The sequence below is a fragment of the Heterodontus francisci genome, chromosome 14, assembly GCF_036365525.1.
Source record: "Heterodontus francisci isolate sHetFra1 chromosome 14, sHetFra1.hap1, whole genome shotgun sequence".
NCBI lineage: Eukaryota > Metazoa > Chordata > Chondrichthyes > Heterodontiformes > Heterodontidae > Heterodontus > Heterodontus francisci.
Genome location: NC_090384.1, coordinates 30,380,140 through 30,400,090, shown reverse-complemented (window position 1 = coordinate 30,400,090; position 19,951 = coordinate 30,380,140). Strand labels below are relative to the sequence as shown.

The window sequence follows — 19,951 nt, the reverse complement described above, 5'->3', positions numbered from 1 at the left end:
AGGTAGTACATTTGTTTCTTCCAGAGATTTATAGTAGGAGATCTACAATGTGAGATCTTATAACTGGGTCGTGAGAATTGGAGGTTCAGAAGCAAGAAAACGTGGAATGAGTGAAGGACATTGTTAGGCTTGTTAAACCTACTTCTTTCATTACTGCACCAATATCCTATTATGGATTCTACCCTACAGATTTAACCTCTTGAAGGAAAGTTCAAATTAAATTATCCCTAATTCCTAAAGGTAATCAAGCAAAATGTTGGCATATTTTAATCCTTTTTCCCCCATTGAACCCTAATAATCTATCCTCCACTGAGGATTTAGGAAGCATTCTATGGATTTCTTCATCCCAGGCTACAATCTTAAGTCACAACAAAAACAAAAAGTGCTGGAAATACTCAGCAGGTCTGGCAGCATCTGTGGACAGAAAAGCAAAGTTAACATTTCAGGTCTGTGACCTTTCATCAGAACTCAGTAGGAGAAAAGATTTGTCCTGTACTTTTGACATTGCAGGCTTGTTAATTTTTAATCTGACCTCACTGGTAGGCCACCATATAGCTTATTTGTTAGAAAAGTATTTATTTAAAGTAGATGCTTTTCTCCATAGCAGAGAATAATGAAAATGCAAATGCATTTAGTACTCAGGATAGTGTATAATACTTTAGGAAGGATGTAAAGTTTTGAGAGAGCACAGAAAAGATTTAGGAGAATGGTTCCAGGAATGAAGGACTTAATTACGTGGGTAGATTGAAGAAGCTGTGTTGGTTTTCCATAGACAAGAAAAGGTTGAGGGGAGATTTGATAGAGGTGTTCAAAATCACAAGGGGTCTAGACAGCAGACGAGAGAAACTGCTCTTATTGGCAAACAGGACGAGAACCAGAGGATACTAATTTAAGGTGATTGGCAAAAGCACCAATGGCAACATGAGGAAAAGTTTTTTAAATACACCAAGTGGTTACAATCTGGAATGCACTGGCTTTCAAAAGGGAATTGGGTAAGCATCTGAAGAGAGAATTTGTTGGGCTATGGCAGCAGCGTGGGACTAGCTGAGTTTCTCTTGCAGAGAGCCGGCACAGACGTGACTGGCCGAATGGCTTCCTTTTGCGACCATTCTATGATTCTAAATAGGACCAAACATTAAGGATGAATTCTGGTTAAAGTGGTACTGATTATATTGCATTGTGTGGAAAAGAGCCTTGTAGATTATTAGAGTTAAGTTTATATTGAACTCCCAAATCTGTAATTATACAAAAACATTTAATATTTCTGAAAAAAGAGACGTGGTCGAAGCTTTTCATCTTGCACTCATCAGGACAGGCACAAGAATGCCAAATTTCAAAGGGAGCAATTTATACTGCATGAGAAAAGGGTGCTGACTGGTTGGCTCAGTGTGGCTCACTTAGCTTGCTTGAAGCTACATATATTCATACATAGGGATAAAAACAAGAAATGCTGGAAATACTCAGGTCTGGCAGCATCTGTGCAGAGAGAAGCAGAGTTAACGTTTCAGGTCAGAGACCCTTCTTCAGAACTGATAAATATCAGAATGTAAAGGTTTTAAGCAAGTAAAGTGGGGGTGGGGCAAGAGATAACAAAGGTGACGGTGTTGATAAGACAGGATCACTGAGAATAACTGACCAGAAGGTCATGGAACAAAGGCGAACAGTATTTTATTGGTGTGCTGAAAGACAAAGCATTAGTACAGAGAGGGTGTGAATGACTAAAGCACAGAGCACTCCAAGCACAAACATAAAAAAAACACATTTAAAAAAAAACAAAACCATGGGTAAGCACAGTGGAAACAATTAATGGGTGACCTTCTTTGTCTTTCTGCACAAGAACTGCACCCAAGCCAACCGGGCTCGCATCCATGACTAGCTGGGTGGCTTTCGTGGGGTCAAAGTAGACGTTTGTGCAACGTGCTGACAATCGTTATTTGATCTGGTGTATAGCCTGTTTCTGTGATTTCCACTCCCACTTGGTGGTCTCTTTTGTCAGATTGCGTAGGACTGACAGCATAGCAAGGTTAGGAATGAAATGACTACAGTGTGCCATGAGTCCAAGCAGACTCCGGACTTCATGCACGTTCTTAGAATCTGCAGCATTTGCAATGGCTTTAACTTTCTGTGGATCAGGTGCTATTTCTTCACCGCTGAATACATGACCCAAGAATTCGATTCTACTTTCATTGAACAGGCACTTGTCAGAGTGAGGTTGCATCCTCTAAGATGTTGTAGGCATGCATGTAGGCATCTCACGTTCACTTTTAATGCGACTGTAGATGAGAATATCATCGCTGATATTCAGCATGTCTTCAAATCCTTGCAGTGCAGACTGAATCATGTGCTGAAATACCTCAGCTGCTGCGTTGACTCCAAAGTTGAGCCTCTTGTGTCAAAAGAGCCCAATGTGAGTGGAGAACACTATGATACCTCAATTCTTCTCCATGCTCAATTTGATGGCAGCCTGCATTAAGATCAAGATTAGCAAAACATTTGGCATTATTCACTTTGATATCGTCAACAGTCGGTGTCAAATGTCTTTCACACACTATTGCTTGGTTAGGTGACTGCATATTGATGCAGATTCTGATCTTTTTCTTACTCGAGTTTCTTGACAACTTGCACAGATGAGACCCTAGGTCTGGGCTCATTCCCAACGTTCTCAATGTCAAGGTCAACCAAGCGCTGAAGTTCCTTCTCTGTCTGCTTTCTGACATGGAATGGTATTTGTCTATGTTGGCGCATGACTGGACACACCTTGGATGCATCTAGCAACCTTCAGTTTGCCAATACCCGTGAAGCGGTCAGCATGCAGTTCAAGAACGTTGTTGGTATGTCTAGGAATTGCGTATGTGACTGCAATCATGCGCAAATCTGTTGCTGTGTGAAATCAGATGAGCGCGTCCCTTTCTCCAGAGATGACATAGAATACAGAATTCATTTTGCTGTCTTTGAATGTGACTGGCATTTCAAAAATCCCAAGGACTTTCAGTGGTTTGCTATTGTTGTAAGGGAAGATTTTTGTATTCCCTGGTTTGCAAAGTATGGGGCAGTCCTGAAGTTTGTTGAACATTTTATCATCCATGACGTTGACAGATGTTCCTATATCTACGAGACCATCGTTTTTCAAACAGCCAATGGTTACTATCACACATAGCTGGCTGCTGTATCCAGAAGAGAACACAAAAGTATATTCAGGATCAACTATCTCTACATTAACTACATTCTCTCATTCTTTTGGTGTGGTACATGTATGTGGCACCCTTTTGATAGTATTGGTCTTAACAGTTGATTTTGTTGAGTGGAAAGCGAGAGAAAAATGGTTGAGTTCCCCACAAGATTTACACTGCTTCCAGCAGCAGCGCATGCTGTCTGGTGTGGATAAGCACTGCCACAGTGGAAGCATTGCTTGGACAAATCATGATCCTGTTTGTGGGACTGCTGTCATTGCTTTGCAGGTGGTTATTGGCATATGAGCGGTGAACAATGTTCATAGGAGTTGAGCTAAGTGTGGCAGCTGCCAGTGACAGCCTCAACTTCAGCAACACTGGACTCTGAAAGGTATAGTGACCTTACTAACTCTAGCAGCTCTGACAGCTTTCTGTCTTTCCTGAGTGCTTTTCTGAGTATTTGACCAGAGAGGCAACCTTCAATTATTTGTGTTTTGATTTCCCGTTTGACATGTTCATATTTGGTTGCCAGTTGTCTCAATCGTATGTAATATTGATCAGTTGCCTCATTTGCTTCTTTCTTGGTTCGTTGGAAAATAATTGTTTTGTATATTGCATTCTTCTTTGGCGTGAAATAGGTTGTTAGTATATTTTTTTGCTGAGTTATAGTCATCTTGCACAGGCGTAAGTGTCTCAAAAATACTTTTCAATTTTTTACCTCCATAGTGGAGAAGGCAGGCCTTTTTTCTCTTATCATTGGTGATTCCAAAACCACCACTGTGCTCTCAAATTGTCGCAGCCACTTCTGGCAATGAGGGAACACAACTGAAGGCTCAGAATGCACTTCAAAATGTGATAGGTTGGGCATAGCAGTCGCGTTCTTGATAGTGCAGCGATAATGCTTGATCAAGGATCCAGGATAGCATTCCTCAGGCACAATCATACAGACGTTGACAAAATTAATAATGGCAGGTGGAAGAAACAAATACACATTCTGTGGGATGCTACAATCCTGGAATAAAGTCTTTGCTAAGTTTTAAAGCAGACCAACCCTTGTATTGGCACAAGACAAAATGGCTGTCCTGCCTTAGCTGCACAAGGCCTGCTGTGCACAAACCCCAACACTGTATGTATCTACAATCTGCATTACCTGCGAAAGCACAGTGAATCATACCTGGCTATAAAGTAAATGCAGATTCTGCCCTCATTGCCATTCTAACAGCTCACATTGTAGATCTACTACTGTAAACCTCTGGAAGAAACACACAGTACTACCATCTTGATTGCCGCCACAAATTTGAGCCTTTATTATCTACTTCCTCTCATGGCACCCTGCGCATGCTACACCAAGCATGAACGGTGGCCTCAAATGTACAATACGCTACATATCAAATGAACAATACACTACACCAAGATGAATAAACTCAGCTCCTCTACAGCTTTAATGGAACATGTGCAAAATATATATTGTATAATAATCAGAGGTTAAAGGACGATATTTCAAACCTGACATGGTCAACCAGTCTTCTTCACTTTTGCCTGGGCTTCCTGACCACCACCTTATTTGTAATTCCACCCACCTACCATGGCACAGGATGGATGGTGGGAATTGTAATTTCTATGGTCAGATGATTTAGCCCACCCAGCTCACAGTGTCAGCACAGTAGTGGGAGTTAGTGGCTTCCATTAATAAGGAAACATTTAAGAAAAACTGCTGCACAAGAAGGCAAGTTTCAGCTATCCACTCGGTTTCTAAATCCAGCTTAAAATGAAAGTGCCAAATACTCTTTAAACTAGTACCTCTGGTTCAAAGATTGCTCCGCTGTATACTGGATTTGCTGTTGTTCGGCGTTTCCTTTCTTGCCTCTTGCTTTGGATTTCTGTTTAAAATCAAAAATGGTAGGTTATAGAATAAGTTGGATTACTCCAAGATATACACGCATATCAATGCATTTACTGTGTTCTTTTTGTCTTTACTCCATTACCTCCCCAAATTTCATACAAACTGTGACTACCCTTTCTCCAACCATCTGCTCATGTTGCCTTGAACCAGCTCTTATGCAAAAATGTTATCTAATTACGACATTGCTTTCTTCCTTTTAGTGACTCACTAAAGCATTTTTTTTTATTCGTTCTTGGGATGTCAGCATCGCAGGCAAGGCCAGCATTTATTGCCCATCCCTAATCGCCCTTGAGAAGGTAGTGGTGAGCTGCCTTCTTAAACCGCTGCAGTCCATGTGCTGTAGGTATACCCACGGTGCTTTTCTCTGCAGCGGTAATACAACTGAGTAGCTTGCTATGCCATTTCAGAGGGCAGTTAAGATTGCCATGGATCTGGAGTCCCATGTAGGCCAGACCGGGTAAGGATGGCAGATTTCCTCCCATGAAGGATATCAGTGAACCAGATGGGTTTGTACGATCTGGCAGTTTCATGATTATAATTATGATTGTGATCATGTCCCCAAAGGAATCCAGTGGTGTGGAGACTGCAGATGCTCGAAATCTGAAATAAAAACAGAATGTGCTGGAACTACTCAGCAGGTCAGGCAGCATCTGTGGAGAGAGAAGCAGAGTTAACGTTTCAGGTCTGTGACCTTTCCAGACCTGTGTATTTCTAGCATATTCTGTTTTTATTTCAGATTTCCAGCATCTGCAGTATTTTGCTTTAATTTGTTAAAGTTATCTTCAGTTATTTAAAGTCAGGGTACTCTAAGGTGGTGGACTAAATACTCTGATTAAAATGCTTATTTTTTTGTGATAAACCCATTTTCAGTTGTATCAATCAAACTGCACCAAGTTACCATTCTTAAATATAAGAATTTTTTTTAAAGGCAATTTTCTTCCCCAATAAATGGCATTTTAAAATGCTGCTCAATTGCACTGATTCATGGCAGATTTTGTAATTGGCGATATGTAAATAAGTTTAAGCAGAAACTTAAGGGGAAAATAAAAAAATCACAAAACTCGTACAATTTGGGCATAATTTTTGCCCAGATCGCCAAAGTGGAAACTCTACCCCAAAGGGTTTAAAATAATCTCTCATGTAACAGATTTATCTAGTAGAAAATACAAAAATTTGGTAAACTGAATTGAACTTGCTCTGCCAGTGTGTCCTTTAAAGGTAACTGTCCTATAATTTCAATTATTTTCAACTTTAATTTTCATCCTGAGCTCCCCAGAAGATGGTGATTGTTGTTAGCTTTGGTTCCATGTTCACTGGGCACCCTCTGGTACCTGACCCAAGTGGTCATTTTTTCCCCCCAAAAATACACTATTCATAAAATTTGTTTAAGTACATTGCATAACAGTTCAAATTTGGCATTGCATAAAGTGCAATACAGTTCAATTTCTTTCAATATAGCATCTGGCACTCTGAGGTGCCTCACTACACTTACAATTACAGCTTATATCTACAATATACATTACATGCCAATCATACAGTCCGGGAGGTTTTATATGGGTTCCTGCCCCTCGGTATACGATGGCAGGAAGGTCTTGGACTGCAGCATTTCCCCACCAAGCCTTTGTGGTGGTTGGCCTAAGCTGACCCAAGTGGCAATTCTCCTTGGATAACCTTAGGCAGTTTACTAACAGTTGAGGGCAGCAAAATCAAGACCCCCCCACAGAAAGCACAAAAGTGTTTATGCCAATTATAGCACCCTTACTGTTGTCATGACTGAGACCCGTTAATCAAGCACCAAGCAGACACTGCATTTGGAACCTTCCGGTTTGTATGAATTTAATTCATGCCTTCAGATCATCTGCTTCATTTCTTCTACACTGATGCCATTGTGTTGCACAATTAAAGGAAAAGCAAATAAACTTCATTGCAGCCCATCCCCAAATAAAAGGACATATATAGGAGTGAGTTGGACATGTTTGCTTCTGCTCCTGGGAACGCCATGGAAATGGTATGTGCAATCTAAATTGCAAAATGTTAGGATACAAAAGAGACAAAAACTAATTTCTTACCTTCAAGATGATCATGTGTAACCAACCCCAGAGAAACCATGAATGCAACTTTCTGTACAAAAATGAAATAAAAATATAACAGTATCTAATTAAAGCAGTGTTGCTGAATGTATATTGTTCAATGAAAAGTTTTTACACCCATTTTCACTATTCTCTGCTGGCATTACTGTTGGAGAAAGAGCAACACAATTTCTAATAAATTAATATGGATTATTAAGAGATCAGTACAAAATACATTTTGTTTTGCATACAGAGTCTAGTTACAATCATGTGATTTAATACATTTTGCCTAAGATCTTAATTTTAAAAATAAACCAGCTCACAGCTAAGACTGTATAAGGTGGCAGTGCTGTGAAATATACATTTAAGTTGAAATACATACTTCAAATAATCTGTTACTATATACAGTGACCTATGAACTGCTTCAGTAAGCAATCATTATTGGCGGATAGCCTATCTACATCCATGCTAAAGCTGTTGTCAGTTCTTGTTCACTCCTCAGCTAGACATTCCATCCGCATCCAAAGAAAACTGCTCTGTTAAGAAGTTTTGCCCTCCCATGTCCATTTCACAAAATGAAAGTCACCAGAGGGCATTTTAAAAATGGAGCACAATCTACAATTTTAATTGCAATTAATGAACCAGAGGTCTTGTTCTTGGAAATTATCCACTTTTAACGTACTAAATATCTATGATTTTTAAATTACTTGTCAAATTCACTTCCTCAGACCAAGATTTTTGGAACAAGTTTGTATCACATCAATGCAATAATAAAAGTAAAACTAAATTATACACAGCAGTGTCTGGTCATTATCTCATTGCTGCCTGTGGAAGCTTGTGTGCACAAGTTATCTACTCTATTTCCCTACATTATAATAGTGTATAATTCAAAAGTACTTCATTGGCTGTAAAGGTCATGATCGATGCTATAGAAATACAAGTTCTTTCTTTCTGAATGATGAGAAAGATCAAAGGAACTGATTGAAAATTAGAGGGTCATCCATTTGTGTGTTTTCAATAGAACACAATTATCCGGGGGGAGGACTGATGACATGGTCCGCAACGCCAGATGTGATGAGCAAAAGGAAACGTGTGGGGGTGGGAATTGTCTTGGATGCTTGCAATCTGTGCATTATACTAGAGAACTAGTGCAAATTAGTGCGTCCCACTACAAAGGTCTAAAATGCTTACGCAACTGTGTGTGGCACAGGAACGTCCAAAGAGCCCACATTAAAAATATGAACAATAGTTACTTCTGGGTAACACTCCTTGGTACAGGGACAAACTTCTTTATTGCCCCAACTCTTGCTCAGCCTCCTGAAGCCAATTCCTGAAAAGGGACTTCATCTCTAATGCATTTGTACATCAGAATGGCAGCACTTCAGGGATGACCAGCAACCCTTCACAGGCTCTCAACTTTCTGACTCAAGTCACTCTCAGCATATCAAATGCTACATATTGGGAGTGTGACAAAAATACTTACATAGTCTGAACCCCCCCCCCATTATCATCAAATGCATGAGCAGCAACGTAGTTATACAGCACTGACGAAGGCCATTTGGCCCATATTGCCTGTGCAAGTTCTTTGAAAGAGCTATTCAATTAGTCCCACTCCACTTGCTGTTTCCCCATAGCCCTGCAACTTTTCCTTTCCAACTATATATCCAATTCCCTTTCAGGCAGTGTAATCAGTCCAGACCGTAATATCTATATCCATAAATTCCACATAGATTAAACAATTATTTTAAATAGACTGAAAGAATTACTGAAGTACATTAGGTTTGTTTTACCTAAAATTCTAATAAAGCTTTCAGTTACTAGACCTTGCTTCATCAATCATTACATTACCTCTGGATTCTCCTCTCTCTTGAATTTAGGTGGAACTGGAGAGGTGGGACTGCTGTCATTGTGTCTTTCTTCCCACTCCACCTGAAGTTTGATGGTCTAGTATAACATAGAAAATAAATATGAGCAGCCAATTATTTTATACTCCAACAATGTGGATTCCAAAAGAATATATCTGAAGTATAAACTTATTTCTGAAGTATCTAAGTGCATAATAGAGCAAATGAGAAAGCCAAATTTGATTCAAATCCTAAATGGGTTATCATGCTCAGGAATAAAACCATCCATTGTCCTACCAGCCAATATTTTTGTTCAGTAAAATGTTAAAACATATACAAACTCTGGACTATCACCATGCCACAATTAATAACATGTTAAACACCTGTGTTGGTATCTTTTTAAAACAATGGGCCAGATTTTGCTGGGGGAATTGACAACGAACCATCTGAAACTTTGAAAATGACCGCAACTTCATGATGCCAGGCATGCAGAGATTAGCATGGAAATCCTGAAGTTGCAGTCTGTCAATTAGACTTCCGCCACAGGTTGTGCTGTGGCCTCCTCCAGAGCTGACAATCACGGAAGTCAGTGAGAATGTCAACTTTCCCGCCTCCACATCGCCATTTGAAACCCTTTAAAAAGTTAGCTGATCAATCAGGTGTAACTGGGTTTTTAATGGCGATGTGATTAATAAAATTTGATGAACAACAGAACTTGCACTGAAAAAATAACTTTATAATCATGGAGTGCTTTTAAATAATTAATTAGTAGATGTTTGAAGCTAAATTTTTTGAATAGTTGTTCAAGTTTTATCAGAATATTTTAGCTTCTACCTTCACCCCATGTGCATGTTCCAATGTTAAATCTGCTGCATATTTTTTTTTAAGTGATTTTATTTTAGTGATCTTCATTTTCTGTTTGGATGTCTGTGGGATCTTGGGCTTCATAAATAGAGGCATTGAGTACAAAAACAGGGAAGTTATGCTGAAGCTTTGTAAAGCTCTGGTGAGGCCCCAACTGGAGTATTGCGTTCAGTTCTGGTCCCCACACTTCAGAAAGGATGTGAGGGCTCTGAGAGGGTGCAGAGGAGAATTACCAGAATGGTTTCAGATTTGGAGGATTTTCGTTGCAAGGCTAGGTTGGAAAAGCTGGGTTTGTTTTCCTTCGAACAAAGGAGGTTGAGAGGAGATTTAATAGAAGTGTACAAGATTATGACGGGTGTAGATAAGTAAGACAAAAAAAACTGTTCCCATTAACTAATGGTACAAGGACTAGGGGACACATATTGAAGGTTTTGGGCAAGAGCTGTAGGGGGACTATGAGGACAAACTTGTTCACGCAGCGGGTGGTAATGACCTGGAACTTGTTGCCCACAAGAGTGGTGGAAGCAGAGATAATCAATGACTTCAAAAGGAACTTGGATGCTATTTGAGGAATATAGACTTGCAGGGCTACAGGAATTGAGCAGGGGAGTGGGACTGACTGGATTGCTCCATGGTGAGCCGGCCTGGACTTGATGGGCTGAATGTCCACCTTCTGTGCCGTAAATGACTCTATGACTCTAGATTGTGGTCGAATGCAATTCTGTTGCTGCTGCTAGCCCACATTGCCTCATAGGTCACCAGTTTTGAGCTGCTAGGTCGAGCTTGAATCTATCCCCTTTCGCACAGTGGCCTTGCCACACTACACAATGGACCGTGTCCTCAGTGTGAAGACAGGACTTTGCATCGACAAGTATGATGGATGATCACTACTACCAATACTGTCATGGACAGATGCATATGTGACAGGTAAATTGGTGAGGATGAGGTCTTTCCCTCATTTTAGTTCCCTCAGCTACAGGTCCAGCTAGGCAGCTATGTCCTTTGGGATTCAACCAGCTTGGTCAGTAATGGTGATACCAAGAAACTCTTGGTGACAGACATTGCAGTCCCCGACCAGAATGCATCGTGTGCCCTTGTTACCCTCAGTGCTTCTTCCAAGTTCAACATGCAAGAGTACTGACTCATCAGCTAAGGGAGGGTGCTAGATGCAAGTCAGTAGAAGGTTTCCTTGCCCATGTCTGACTTGATGCCATGCGACTGCATGGTGTTCAGCGTCAATGTTGAGGCCTACCTTCGCCACTCCACCCCAACTGTATACCATTGTGCTGCCACCTCTGTCCTGTCCCATCAACAGGGAAGCTGATGGAGGAGTCTGGGACTTTGGCTGAAAGGTATGATTCTGTGAGTATTACTTTGTCAGGTTGTTGCTTGATTAGTCAGCAGGACAGCTCTCCCAATTTTGGCACAAATCCCCAGATGTTAGCAAGGAAGACTTTGCAAAGTTGACTGGACTGGATGTGCCTCTCTTGTGTCTGGCGCTAGGTTGATGCAGGGTGGTCTGTCTAGTTTTCTTATTGCTTCATGTAGCAATTTGATGCAACAAAGTGGCTTGCTAGGCTATGTCAGAGGACAGTTGAGAGTCAACCACTTGCTGTGGTTCTGGAATCACATAGTGGCCAGATCGGGTAAGGACAGCAGATTTCCTTCCTTAAAGGACATTAGTGAACCAGATGGGTTTTTATGACAATCTGGCAGTTTCATGGTACTAGCTTTTAAGTTCCAGATTTTTAAAAATTTAATTAACTGAACTTAAATTCCCCTAGCTGCCGTGGTGGTGGATTACTGTAGACCTCTGGATTACTAGTCCATTAATATAACCAGTATGCTATCATACCCATACATAAGAGGTAAATAATGTCAGGAAAGCTTGAAGCAGTAATCGTTTGAGTGGCTCAGACTCAGAACTAGTCAGAATCAATCCATTTTTCTTTCTCCAAATGTTTTTTTTCTAATTTCAAGTATCACAGATAAAATGCTTAATCAATAGGCAGGCATCAACCTAGATAATCAGTTTGTGCCTGTTTTAGGAAACAAAAAGACACCAAAGGCATTAATACCTTGTTCTCCAGATTTGCTTTGCTGAGCTTCAGCTGTTGGGGACCAATCACTTTAGGACCTGGGGTTGCTATGACAATGCTGGTCAGCTGTGCAGTTGGTAATGTTTTGGTGACAGCAGCTGGTTGTCCATTCATAATTCTAGCCTGATGTATGGAATTTGCAGTTGATGGCTGAGAGGTGGGTGTGAATTTTGTCAGCATCACAGGTCGCTGGATTAGTTGCGAAGTAGTAAACACAGGTGCAGGTGCAACAGGAATGCTATTTGGCATCACTGGCTTTGGACGAACCTAAGAAATCATTAGCAACTTAGCACATTACAACGTAAACAGGTTCTCTTCCTGCACCCCCAATATTTTCTCCTTGTTTTCTGAAGAAGCTGACTAGTACTGAGGCCTTGTTCTACAGAATAGGCTATTCTCCAGTACCCTGCCAAGCAGTAACTCTACATGTGTAGGCCAAGACAGTGAGTGTCATCAGGCTACCTAAACATCACATGGAGTATCACAGCCAAGGCCTAACCCATCCCACTTAATTCCCAGGTCCATCACTGACAGCCACACTCATACTTTCTAAATGTGGCAAAGGATAGTGAGCAGAAACCCTGGACAGTTTTCCCCTTCTTACTGCAGAAGAGCTGAAACCAGTTGTCACACTCTTACAGCAGCCCTGACTAAATGCAGCTAGCTTAGTTAGGGCTGCAGATTGAACCCAAGGCCTTTCCAGTTTACACGGCTCAGTACCAGAATGATGTATTGTATTTACTAATCGATCGTCAGAAGTTAAATAATTTCTCCTTAAAGAATTGTTGAAGAACTGTACTGCTGCATTTAAACTCAACTGAACAATATGTGTACATAACACTCAATTATGTTTTCAGTTTTCCAAGCCTTTTACCATTCTAGAATGAAGTTCTTTACAAGTATGGGATCTCAAGATAAGAGTGTAGCCTTCTATATAAAGCATACACCAAATAACAAATGTTGAATACCTACCATGTGTGAAGATTTTTTAACAAAAAAATTTCCCCCAAGGGGCCAACTCATGTGGATTATGGCTTCACATATACCAGCAGCCATCTGATAGCTCACCAAGGGACCAATTTTTATGTGCGAGCCCATGCAAATGTCAGAGTATTTGACCACGGAAAGCATCACAGCTGAGCTGAACTAGGTCGTCATCTGGCATCCATAGACTCCACTTTCCAGCAGGGTTCACTGAATAGCAACAGTAACGTTTCACTATACAGATGCTGGCAAACCCGCTGAGTATTTCCAGCATTCTATGTTTTTATTTCAGATTTAAAGCATCTGCAGGATTTTGCTCTTGCATCACTGAAGAGCAGTCAAGAGTGAGACCCTTAGCTGATTTCCCTCTCCTTAGCTCAGGTGCAAGAAATATTCTGAATGATATCCTGCCCCCTTCCCATGAAAGACAGCAGTATTGTAAACCCTGAGTAAACAGCTGACTGAAGAACAACACTGAAATACAATTCTGGAATGAGACCTTCATATCAACATGGTTCCTTTTGGTGCCAAATTCTTAACAGGATGGTGTTTCTCCTCCCATCTTTGCATTTATACATATATAAGAATTGAGCACAAAAGGAATTATGACACTTCACAGGAAACTAAATATAACCTTCACGTTAATTTCTCCTAAATGACACATTAAATACCTTGGAATACAGCTTCTGACAGAGCTCACACCTCTGAGACAGATGCATGAAGCATCTGAACTGGTGGAGTGACAGACTACTGAAGGCCATGTCTATTTAATGTTTCAGGCTATAACTTTGCATTCTAGTTGTGCTTTTGAACATAAAGCCACCAATAATAGCTGCCTTACTATCGTGTACTTACCTGTGGTAAGAGTGTTGGGCGTTGAGTCAGTCTGGGAGGAGGAATGAACTGAGGAACCTTGATTGGTGGGGAGCTCGTAGTCTGTACCTGCTGATATTGAACACAATCATGCCTTACACACTACTTTGATGTAAAAACTTCACATCTAAAATACTGAATATATTCAAGCTAGTACTATTCAAGCTTATAACCAAGATTTGAGAAAATGAATAAACTTTCTTTTCTAAACTGGAAAAACACAAACTTTCCAAAACACTGGTAGCATTTATATAATAAATACAGACCAAATATACAACAAAGACCAAAAAAATACAGAAATGAGAACAGCCTCACATTTCAATAATGCATAATTCCAGTCTTTAGTCAGAGGGTTAAAGCCTCACTCCTGAAACCGGAGCACATAATCTAAGCGGGTGCTTCAGTGCAGTACTGAAGGGGTGCTGCACTATCTGGTGCCATCTTGCAGATGAGGCCTGTCTGCTCTCTCAGGGCCATATAAGATCCCATGATACTATATGAAGAGGAGCAAGGAAGTTCTCTCTGGTATTCTGGTCAATATTTACTCCTCAACCAACATCATTAACAGATTGCACTACTGTTTGTGGGACCTTGCCGTCTGCAAATTGGCTGTAAAGAGCTTCAAAACACCCTGGGTTCATGAAAAGCTAAATATAAATGCAATCTCTTTCATTCAAGAGACTTACATAAAACACCAGTTTAGTCCCAGCTAGAGTATTGTGTCCAATTCTGCGCACCACACTTTAGGAAGGGCATGAATGCTTTGGAGAGGATACAGAAGAGATTTACTAGAATGGTTCCCAGGGATGACGGATCACAGTTGTGTGGATACATCAGAGAAGCTCAGGTTGTTCTCCTTACAGAAGAGAAGGCTAAGAGCAGGTTTGGATAGAGTAAACAAAAAGAAAACTGTTTCCAATGACTGAAGGGCAGATAACCAGAGGGCACAGATTTAAGGTGATTGGCAAAAAAAACAGAGGCGCCATGAGGAAAAACATTTTTATGCAATGAGTGGTTAGGATTTGGAATGCACTGCCTGATAGGGTGGTGGATATATATTCAATAGTAGCTTTCAAAAGGGAATTGGATAAATATACAAAGGAGAAAGAAATTGTAGGGTTATGGGGAAAGAGCAGGGGAGTGGGATCCATTGGATTGCTCTTTGATGGGTCCAATAGCCTCCTTCTCCGCTGTACGATTCTATGGTGGCGGTAAATGTGGGCTTCATGGCCAATCAGAGGCCAGAAATATGCATATTATAGTCAGAGTAGAGGTCTGCTACCCGACCCGAACCCGACGGGACCCAGCGACATGTGTCAGGTTCGGGTTGGGTTCATCTTCCGGGGCCGGCTTTCGTGCTCGGGTCAAGTCCCGATCAAGTCGGGTCGGGCCGGACACACGGTAAGTGCTCTGCTGGTAAGTACTAAAAATTAAAAAAAAAAAAACTTACCTGAGCTGGGAGTCCGGGACGAAATGGAGTCTGCGCAGTGAGCGAGTGACGTCACTATGACGTCTCGCGCACGCGTTGCAGCTTCTTACAGGTTCGATGTCAGGAACATAAGTAAAGGGATGGTCGGGTCGGGCTCGGGTCAGGCCAACTAGTGGCGGGCTCGGGGCAAAATCAGAGGGATTGGGCTGGGTCGGGCTCGGGCCCGCTGTGGTTCGGTCGGGTTTGGGTAGGGTTCTTTTTCCCGACATGAAGCAGGTCCCTAAGTCAGAGACAGATAAACAGTCACAGCTGAGATTTACATTTCCTTTTTATCATTTAAAAACTTTTCACTAACCCTATGTTTGATTTCTTTTCCCCCTCTTTCACTTGTTTTGTTGATCTAGGTATCTATACCCATTTTTATTCTTCTATTTCTATATTTTTTGCTTCTCTGTAGTTCCCCTTATGTGCGTGACCTTTTAGTTCTACATAAACAGTTTCTTGAATGGTTTAGAAATTAAATCCTGAAATATCCAAGACACTTAGAAAACAATGAAGACTAAAAATACAATGGTCCGGATTGTTCCGTTGTAATGATGGCAATATCATATTCCTTCATCACTTTTTGAAACTGACAACAATTTCTGGCATTCAGCATGTGTGGTTAAACTCAGAAATCCAGAAGTTGCTGTCAGTGACTCCCTGCTCCTCCACAGGGTACGCTGTTGAGTTCTTGCAAGTGGAAGTCATCTAGAAATCACCAGACTGGATTTTGGGGTCAGTGGCAAAGCAAGGGCACAGTGTTAGCTGTCACATGTACGCTGACAACATCCAGCTCTACCTCATCATCTCTCTTGACTCCTCCGCTGTTGCTAAATTATCAGACTGCTTACCAGATATCCAGTACTGAATGGGCAGAAATTTCCTCCAACTGAATATTGGGAAGACTGAAGCCATTGTTTTGGTCTCCGCTCCAAAATCTGTTCCCTAGTTATAGATTCCCCCCATCTCCCTGGCAACAGTCTGAGATTCAGCCACTCTGATCACAACTTTAGTGTCACATCTGATCCCGAGATGAGTTTCTGACCTCATATTCGTGTCATCACTAAGACCGCCAATTTCCACCCTCTGTACCATCGCCTGACTTCAATTTATCTCAACTTATCTGCTCCTGAAACCCTCATTCATGCCTTTGTTACCTCTAGCCTTGACTATTCCAATGCACTCCTGGCTGGTCTCCCACATTCTACCATCCGTAAACTTGAGGTCATCCAAAACTCTGCTGCCCATGTCTTAACTCACACCAAGTCAGGTTCCCATAACACCACTGTGCTCGCTGACCTACACTAACTCCCAGGCAAACAAGGTCTCGATGTTAAAATTCTCATCCTTGTTTTCAAAACCCTCCATGGCTTCATCATTCCCTATCTCTGCAATCTCATCCAGCCACACAATCTTCTGAGATATTTGTCCTCCTCTAATTTTGGCCTCTTGAGCATCCTGATTTTAATCACTCCATCACTAGTGGCGGTGCCTTCAGTTGCCCAGGCCCTAAGCTCTGGAATACCCTCCCTACATCCTTCTGCCCCTACACTTTGCTTTCCTCCTTTAAGACACTCCTTTAAAACCTACCTCATCGACCAAACTCTTGGTCATCTGACCTACTATCTCCTTAAAGTGGATGAATGAATCGCACAAATAGATGTAAACGGGTATGATATAGTCGGGATTACGGAGACATGGCTGCAGGGTGACCAGGGATGGGAAATGAACATCCAGGGATATTCAGTATTTAGGAAAGACAGACAAAAAGTAAAAGGTGGTGGAGTTGCATTGCTGGTTAAAGAGGAAATTAACGCAATAGTGAGGAAGGATATTAGCTCTGACGATGTGGAATCTGTACGGGTCGAGCTGAGAAACACTAAGGGGCAAAAAACGTTAGTGGGGGTTATATATAGACCACCAAACTGTAGTGGTGATGTTGGAAATGGCATTAAACAGGAAATTAGAGACGCATGCGATAAAGGAACATTTGTTATTATGGGTGTCTTTAATCTGCATATAGATTGGGCAAATCAAATTAGTCACAATACCGTAGAGAATGAATTCATGGTGTGTATACGGGATGGTTTTCTGGACCAATACATTGAGGAACCAACGAGAGAACAGGCCATCCTAAACTGGGTATTGTATAATGAGAGAGGAATAATTGACAATTTAGTTGTGCGAGACCCCTTGGGGATGAGCAATCATAATATGATAGAATTCTTCATCAAGATGGAGAGTGGCGTAGTTGATTCTGCGACTAGGGTCCTGAATCTCAATAAAGGAAACTACGAAGGTATGAGGCGCAAGTTGGCTATGATGGATTTGGAAACGCTACTTAAAGGGCTGACGGTGGATAGGCAATGGCAAACATTCAAAGAGCACATGGATGAATTGCAACAATTGTTTATTCCTGTCTGGTGCAAAAGTAAAACTGGAAAGGTAGCCAAACCATGGCTTACAAGGGAAATTAGAGATAGCATTAGATCCAAGGAAGAGGCATACAAATTCACCAGAAAAAACAACAAACTTGAGGATTGGGAGCAGTTTAGAATTCAGCAAAGGAGGACCAAGGGATTGATTAAGAAGGGGAAAATAGAGTACAAGAGTAAGCTTGCGGGGAACATAAAAACTGACTGTAAAAGTTTCTATAGAAAGATTGGTGAAGACAAATGTAGGTCCCTTACAGTCAGAAACAGGGGAATTTATTATGGGGAACAAAGAAATGGCTGACCAATTAAATGCATACTTTGGTTCTGTCTTCACAAAGGAGGACACAAATAACATACCAGAAATGTTGGGGAATACTGGGTTTCGTGAGAGGGAGGAACTGAAGGAAATCAGTATTAGTAGAGAAATGGTGTTGGGGAAATTGATGGGATTGCAGGCTGATAAATCCCCAGGGCCTGATAATCCCAGAGTACTTAAGGAAGTGGCCCTAGAAATAGCGGATGCATTGGTGGTCACCTTCCAAGATTCTATAGACTCGAACAGTTCCTACAGATTGGAGGGTAGCTAATGTAAGCCCACTATTTAAAAAGGGAGGTAGAGAGAAAACAGGGAATTATAGACCAGTCAGCCTTACGTCAGTAGTGGGGAAAATTCTAGAGTCCCTTATCAAAGATTTTATGGCAGAGCACTTGGAGAACAGTGGTAGAATCGGACAGAGTCAGCATGGATTTACGAAAGGGAAATCATGCTTAACAAATCTACTAGAATTCTTCGAGGATGTAACTAGTAGAGTTGATGAGGGGCAGCCAGTGGATGTGGTTTATTTGGACTTTCAGAAGGCTTTTGACAAAGTCCCACATAAGAGGTTAGCATGTAAAATTAAAGCGCTTGGGATTTGGGGTTGTGCATTGCGATGGATAGAAAATTGGTTGGCAGACAGGAACCAAAGAGTAGGAATAAACGGGTCTTTTGCCGAATTGCAGGCAGTGACTAGTGGGGTACCGCAGGGATCGGTGCTAGGACCCCAGCTATTCACAATATATATTAATGATTTAGATGAGGGAACTAAAGGTAATATCTCCAAATTTGCAGATGACACAAAACTGGGTGGGAGGGTGAGTTGCGAGGAGGATGCAGAGGGGCTTCGGGGTGATTTGGACAAGTTGAGTGAGTGGGCAAATGCATGGCAGATGCAGTATAATGTGGATAAATTTGAGGTTATCCACTTTGGTAGCAAAAACAAGAAAGCAGATTATCGGAATGGCTATAAACAGAGAGGGGAATATGCAATGAGACCTGGGTGTTCTCGTACACCAGTCGCTGAAGGTAAGCATGCAAGTGCAACAGGCAGTAAAAAGGGCAAATGGTATGTTGGCCTTCACAGTGAGAGGATTCGAGTACAGGAGCAAGGATGTCTTGCTGCAATTATACAGGGCCTTGGTGAGGCCACACCTGGAATATTGTGTGCAGTTTTGGTCTCCTTATCTGAGGAAGGATGTTCTTGCTATAGAGGGAGTGTAGCGAAGGTTTACCAGACTGATTCCTGGGATGCTGGGACTGACGTAGGAGGAGAAATTGAGTCGGTTAGGATTATATTCGCTGGAGTTCAGAAGAGTGGGGGATCTCATAGAACCCTATAAAATTCTAACAGGACTTGACAGGGTAGATGCAGGAAGGATGTTCCCGATGGTGGGGGAGTCCAGAACCAAGGGTCATAGTCTAAGGATATAGGGTACACCTTTCAGGACTGAGATGAGGAGAAATTTCTTCACCCAGAGAGTGGTGAGCCTGTGGAATTCGCTACCACAGAAAGCACTTGAGGCCAAAACATTGTATGTTTTCAAGGAGGAGTTAGATATGGCTCTTGGGGTGAAAGGGATCAAAGGATATGGGGGGAAAGCAGGAACAGGTTACTGAGTTGGATGATCAGCCATGATCATCATAATGAATGACAGAGCAGGCTCGAAGGGCCAAATGGCCTACTCCTGCTCCTATTTTCTATGTTTCTAAGTTTAGTGGTTTGGTGTCATATTATGCTTTATAATGCTCCTGTGAAGCACATTGAACATTTCATTATGTTAAAGGTGCTATATAAATATAAGCTGTTATTTGTTTAAGACCTTAATGTACAGAATTGGAAAGAATTTCTGGGGCCGGTATGTGCAACAGCACTGAAAAAGTAGGAGGCAGATTTATTTTGTTCAGAAATGGTATTGTTCA

The 19,951-nt window shown here is 41.5% G+C and overlaps 1 protein-coding gene across 4 annotated transcripts in view; it reads right to left on the bottom strand.

Annotated features, from left to right (window-relative positions):
- phf21aa (PHD finger protein 21Aa) overlaps positions 1-19,951 on the bottom strand; it is a 430,721-nt gene that overhangs the window by 33,015 nt on the left and 377,755 nt on the right. For all 4 annotated transcript variants that reach the window (XM_068045947.1, XM_068045944.1, XM_068045945.1 and 1 more), the window contains 5 exons: positions 13,789-13,878; positions 11,929-12,216; positions 8,991-9,086; positions 7,143-7,194; positions 4,971-5,050 (listed from right to left, as the gene is read on the bottom strand). In XM_068045947.1, coding sequence (XP_067902048.1) covers positions 4,971-5,050; positions 7,143-7,194; positions 8,991-9,086; positions 11,929-12,216; positions 13,789-13,878 — 606 coding nt within the window. The remainder of the gene's footprint in view (positions 1-4,970; positions 5,051-7,142; positions 7,195-8,990; positions 9,087-11,928; positions 12,217-13,788; positions 13,879-19,951) is intronic.